This window comes from Copadichromis virginalis, linkage group LG7 (assembly GCF_057382275.1).
Source record: "Copadichromis virginalis isolate Kocher_CV1m ecotype Utaka linkage group LG7, C_Virginalis_male_GT1.1, whole genome shotgun sequence".
In the NCBI taxonomy this organism is placed as follows: Eukaryota; Metazoa; Chordata; class Actinopteri; order Cichliformes; family Cichlidae; genus Copadichromis; species Copadichromis virginalis.
In genome coordinates, this window is record NC_140624.1 from 28,503,173 (window position 1) to 28,509,059 (window position 5,887).

The window sequence follows — 5,887 nt, forward strand, 5'->3', positions numbered from 1 at the left end:
TCTTGCATGTTGGGACAGCAGTTTGAGGGCTGCAATCAACAGACTCAATAAACTGATCTACAAGGCCAATGTTGTGGGGGTGGAGCTGGACTCCCTTACAGTGGTTTTGGAGAGGCGGATGTTGTTTAAGATAAGGACAATGCTGGACAATACCTCCCACCTACTCCATGACGTGCTGGCCAGTCACAGGAGCATGTTCAGTATTCTATTTAATATCTGTAATAGTCTGGATATTTATAATCGAGCTATTTGTATACATGTATTCTGATTCCTATTATGGTGAGGGGCTGTTTTTCTGATCAGTCTCCTGTCAGTCCAGAGAAGTTACTGACGGACTTCACGGCCACTCAGCTTAAGAACCCTGCAGACACTGTCAACCAAATAACTTTTCACCACATCCACTATCTTGATGCTGCTAAAAAAGGATGCTAACAAACCAATACCTATAATTGCTCATTTTGAATATTACAAGAACAAGAACTAGTGAAAAACAAAACAAGGAACTAAAAGGAACACACTAAGGTATAAATGATAAATTCCCACCCGAAATTCTGTCCCTCATAGGAAAGAAGTCATCTACGTTGAAAAACTCTGTACTGATAAGTTTCCTGGGACAAAGAAATAACTCCTTGGCTGTAATAATGAAAAAATGAAACATGTAATTAAAAATGCTATAGGTACCATGCTACATTTTATACAATGAGAACAGCACACTCACCTCAGCACCTCATTTCTTACTGTCAAGCTGCTATAAATAAATAAATAACACTAGCTTAATGTTAGTGTTACCACAATGGGAGCAAGTCAATGTGAAGAATCAACTTTGATAATGCTCTCATGACTTATGAGTTAAGTTCAAATTCAAAAGCTCACCTGTCCTTCATTTGGTAATTAATTAAAATAATTAAGCTTGTGTAGCTCTGAACAAGCTGAACATAAGTGTGAAAAATTGGCATAAACCACACGGAGAGGAGAAGGACGTTTTTCCCTTGGACTCTGGAGACAAGGGAATCTGCCAGTGTCGTGAAAAAACAAGCAGTGCCCACCCGTGCAGGAACTGGTCGACCTGGGCATCAAACTGTGACCTCATGCACCTTACAGTAGTCAACACAGAATTGTATAGACCTGAAATCTTCACTACAAGAACTATGGGGCTTGTTGTGTTCAATTTCTTCAAAGGAAGTAGAGGAGAAATATCCTCTGTTTAAAAAGATTTAATTTGCTTCAGCAGTTGGAATTACAAGTTTACAGTGCTGGACCTCTCTGTGAACACAGTCATCTGTCTTCACTGAAAAGACGACCCTGAATTTGCCCGTACAGTTTTATACCCCAACAAAATCATTATTATGATAATTATCTTCTTCTGGAACCAACGTGGCGCTCCTGATGTCTCCCTTCGAGTCCCCCGCTCCGCTCACGTCTGACCTCGTATCTGCTCCTTTTCCTGGAATGACAGAGACAAATACACCTCCCTGTCCAGCCTTGATTATTTAATATTAACCTACTTCTGATTCCATTTATCTAGTTCGGGACATTCTGTTCAGACTCCCTTTGCCCAGAAAATGTCCTTCTAACCATTATCTGGTGTGATGTGTAAGCATGCAGCAAAAAAGACCCTCTGCACTTCTACGTCAATTCTCAATATTTCAGTCCAGTCAATACCACTGAACGACATTTTTGACCGTCTAAACACAGAGTGCCAACTCGTTTATGAGCACATTGCATTGTGTATATAAAATCATAAAAAACTGCATCATTTAATCATTTTAAATCCTAACAGGCTACACCACGCACTGTGCAACTCTTTTATTACCCACATCTTTAGCAGTTCCACCAGTTCATTCGAAACAACAGGTAACTGACAGGACTGTGAATGCAACAACCATAGCAAGGTGCATTTCAAAATGGTGCTCTTTGAGCGAGGTATTACCAGGCAGGAGGGAGAACTCATCTGCAAAACGATGTTGCAATACAGCAGCATCTACTCTCTGGGCTTGTGTGAAATGGTCATCACAACAGAGGAAGATGGGAATGGTGGAATTTAGGAACTCCAGCCCCAACTCATCTCTTTCCTTCACCAGGCTCACGAGAAAAACTGTTTCAGCCTTTCTCCATGCTTTAAGGAGAGTAGGACCATTTCATAGTCAACATCTCCCACTTGCCGTGTGACCATGAAAGGTCCTTGCCACTTGGCAAGTAGAAGAATGGATAATACAAGCACTTTGTCTCTTGGTGAAAATTATCTGAGCCTTATCCCTCTGCTGTACAGGCACTGCTGAAGTTCTTGGGCCTGTAGTAAATTTTATCGTGATAACCTCCACAACGTGTGTAGCTTTGCTCTCGGGTCCAGAATGTACTGAATTTCTTTTTTAGCTGGGCTTGGACCTTCCTCCCAGTTTTCTTTAATCAGGTCCAACACACCTCTGCAGCTTCCTGCTGAACAGTAACTCAAAGCTAGTCAGCTATTATCTCTTCATGGGATGCCCACTTGAATCAGTGCCAGCTCCACACTCATGGCAGAAATGGTGCACAGTAGCACTGCTTCAGACCGAGTCAAGACCAAGACAAAGTCAAGACGAGACCAAGATTGAGACCGAGACAAAAAAGTCTTTAAACTGCAGCCAGATGCTGCTTCGGGTGTCAGGCATATTTATGTGTTTTTGCACTCGCACAGCCCTCCTCAGCCCTGTCTACTGTCTCACTCACTTACTGAGAGGACAGACACATGCTCCACTTGACTGTCGCGTCTCTCACGCTCTCTGTTTTTCACATAATGATATTATCCTATATCCTCGCATGTGATTGGCCACAATATGGAGGAATTGGCGCATAGTTGAGCCACTGTGTGAGAGCTGAGCAGCGAAAGGAAATTAAGTGAGGAGCCGGCTCTCGCTCAATGGGAGTCGACTCTTCTGACTCACTACAAAGCACTCTCAAAGCACGGCTCTTAGAGCGCATGACACATTATCGAACGTTACGTTGTGTGTCACGGATACTGTTGACTCCAAATCTCCCGACCACTATGTCGATCTGAGATAGCAAGACCGAGACAGCGAGACCAAGACAAGACCAAGACCACGTAAAAGTGGTCTTGGTCATGGTCATTAACAATATTGGTCTCGAGACATCCAACTCTAAAAGTGATATCCCGCTGCACTCTGGTGAAATGGCCCAATGAGGCCCATGGCAATGTGCTTAAATGGGACCTCGATTAAAAGTAGTGGGAACAAAGGCACTTTTGAAATACCTGGCTGGTTCACCAGCTGACGCTCCAGGCAGGACCACACCACTGATGCAGATCCTCTGGTCAATTATTGGCTGGGCGTAACTGGGCCATTATTCACTCCTGAGTTTTGTCATATCCTGTATGCCGTGCCACAGGGTTATTTGGCACCAACAACTGTTGTGTTCTTTTATTGTGTGAGTGTCAAGACTTACTTGCTACAGGTTGTCTCTAACCATTACAAAATGAGTGTCGGTCAGAGCTACGTCATTGCACACTATTTGACCTTCAATTTTCAAGTCAAAGGCTGAGCATAGACAGTCGTCATGAGACTAAGAAATCTCCTGTGGCGTCAGTAATTCTCAGGAAGGCCCCAGTGTCACCACTTAACACTGTGCAGACACTACATAGGTAAAACTCTGAATTTAGATTTTTTAACATACATCAAAGAGGTGTAGGCATGTTTGTTACAAACTAATTGTAGCTAAAATGTAAGTGATAAACAGTGTAATTGACTGTTAGAAGGAAATAAATTCAAATTATTCAGTGAGTCTAGTGCCATTTATTTTATTTCACTCCATTCTCTGAAAACACATAATAGTATATTCTGGTGATAATATAGAGTTGTTTTATACAAAAGTACCAATTCTGTAGATCCACCTATAGTCAGCACACAACTACTGGCTTTAAGAGGATATAAAATTTTGTTTACACAAGAGGAGAAAGATCTGATATTGAGGGTCAGTCAGTCAGATGGTACCAGAACAAATCTACCAACCTACCAGTGTGCTAGGAGCTACAATATTGTAACATTTAGGAGCTACAATACATTTATGGCAGTTGGAGTCCAGAGAAGAGTTGAAACACAACAATTATAACAGAGAAGCAAAAGCCTTAGGGATTGGCCAGTTCATCTGATGTGACAGAAGGAGGCAGGCTGTCCAAGGCTCCCATCTCTGTAATGTTGCACAAACAGAACAGACAGAACATCAATACTGAGACATAATAGGCAGAAAGTTGTTTTTCATTTTATCATACCTCTGTTTGTTTGCACTCAGCAGACACTCTATTAGATTCACCTTGCTAACTGCCTTAATTCTTTGTGGCATTGAATCATCAAGGTATTATCCTGAGATTTTGGACATGACAAGAAAATTTTGACATGATTTTATCACATGAAGGATCTGGTGACTGTTCAGTGAACTCATTGTCATGTTCAAGAAATCAGTTTGAGGTGAGTTTGTGAGATGGCACGCTATCCTGTTAGAGGATCAGTACACTGTTGGTAACATAGGGATGGACATGGTCATTAACAATATGATCAGTTGGTACCATTCTGCCAAGACATACAGCTTGAACCTTCAGCACAAGCCTGGATGGATTCACATTTTCATGTTGTAGATGCAGAATTCAACAGGCCAACTTGTGCATCACTGAGTTCCTGCAATGTAACTGGCTGATTAGAAATACTGCACTAGCAGTCAGTTGAACAGTCTCTGACATGGTAATAATACTATCAGTATACATGGCTATACAGGATCCCTGCCAGGTTTGATCTGATGATAAACTTGTATGTTTTATTGTATGATTAGATTAAACAATTTTCAATATTATCACACCTCTAGATGTCATAAAGTCAAATATGCAACATTACATTTTCACATTTAGTTTTGTGCATGGGGTAATTTGTGTGCTAATTCAATAGAAAATGAAGATTCTATCACTGAAAGAATATTTCCATGTTTAACAAATGGACCGATATACAGACCTGAAAAAGTTCGCTAATCAAACTTTGGTGTGCTTTTAAGAGTTTGTCGTTGCAGTGACTTCTGTATGCAGACCTGTATTATTTTGTTCATGAACTCCCCTCGCTTTCAAATAAGTGAGAAGCATTACCTTTAAGTTTGAGGTATGACAAGAAGTCAATGACAGTGTGGATAATTTCTTCATCTGCTATTCTCAGGGCGCCTGTGGAGGTACATCAAGAATGACAGGTTGAAATGGCAGGAGCTCTGATATACACAGATCATACAGAGAAATGAAATTCTCTCAGATACTAAGGTTTACGATACAAGTAGGAGTATTAGATTTAAACAAAGCATCAGTTGTGAACTCATGAACAAAGGTTAATGGGAATGAAACATGAAGGCTACTGAATTCCATACAAAGTAGATGTGTCTAAGCTTTCTTTAAAAAAAACAAAACGTAAAAATGTAAAACATTTCACCTTCCAATGATCCTAGTTTGACTAGCCCTCACACTCTGTGATTATTGCTTTCAGCCTTAGTCCATCGCAGTGGAAATGTTTCGCTGCTGAAAACCAGTGAAGATTTCTACAACAGTAATTTAAAGGCTTGATGAATGGAAAATCTTTATGACACTTTATGATGCGGTGAAAGGAGAGAGATCGCTTTAATTTTGGTATGCTTTAAAAGATGTCTTCTTTTTTTTTAGATTAAACGGTACAAGCACTGCTTGTCTTGTTTTTGCTGTTATTTGTTTTTGTTAGATTTCTTTATTCAGTGTTTTAGATAAATGATCATAAAACACATAAAACATTTCCAGAGTTTCCAAAATATAAACTAGCATTTTTTTTGTAAAAGACACAAAATATTAAATAATACATCAATAAATAATCTGGGGTATTATTTTGTTTAGGAACTT

The 5,887-nt window shown here is 40.2% G+C and overlaps 1 protein-coding gene across 2 annotated transcripts in view; it reads right to left on the reverse strand.

Moving 5' to 3' along the window:
* Nucleotides 1-3,774: 3,774 nt before the first annotated feature.
* Nucleotides 3,775-5,887, reverse strand: part of gal (galanin/GMAP prepropeptide) — a 5,934-nt gene continuing 3,821 nt past the window's right edge. For both annotated transcript variants that reach the window (XM_085462846.1, XM_085462845.1), the window contains 2 exons: nt 5,120-5,191; nt 3,775-4,179 (listed from right to left, as the gene is read on the reverse strand). In XM_085462846.1, the coding sequence (XP_085318972.1) occupies nt 4,118-4,179; nt 5,120-5,191 (134 nt within the window). In that variant the 3' untranslated portion in view covers nt 3,775-4,117. The remainder of the gene's footprint in view (nt 4,180-5,119; nt 5,192-5,887) is intronic.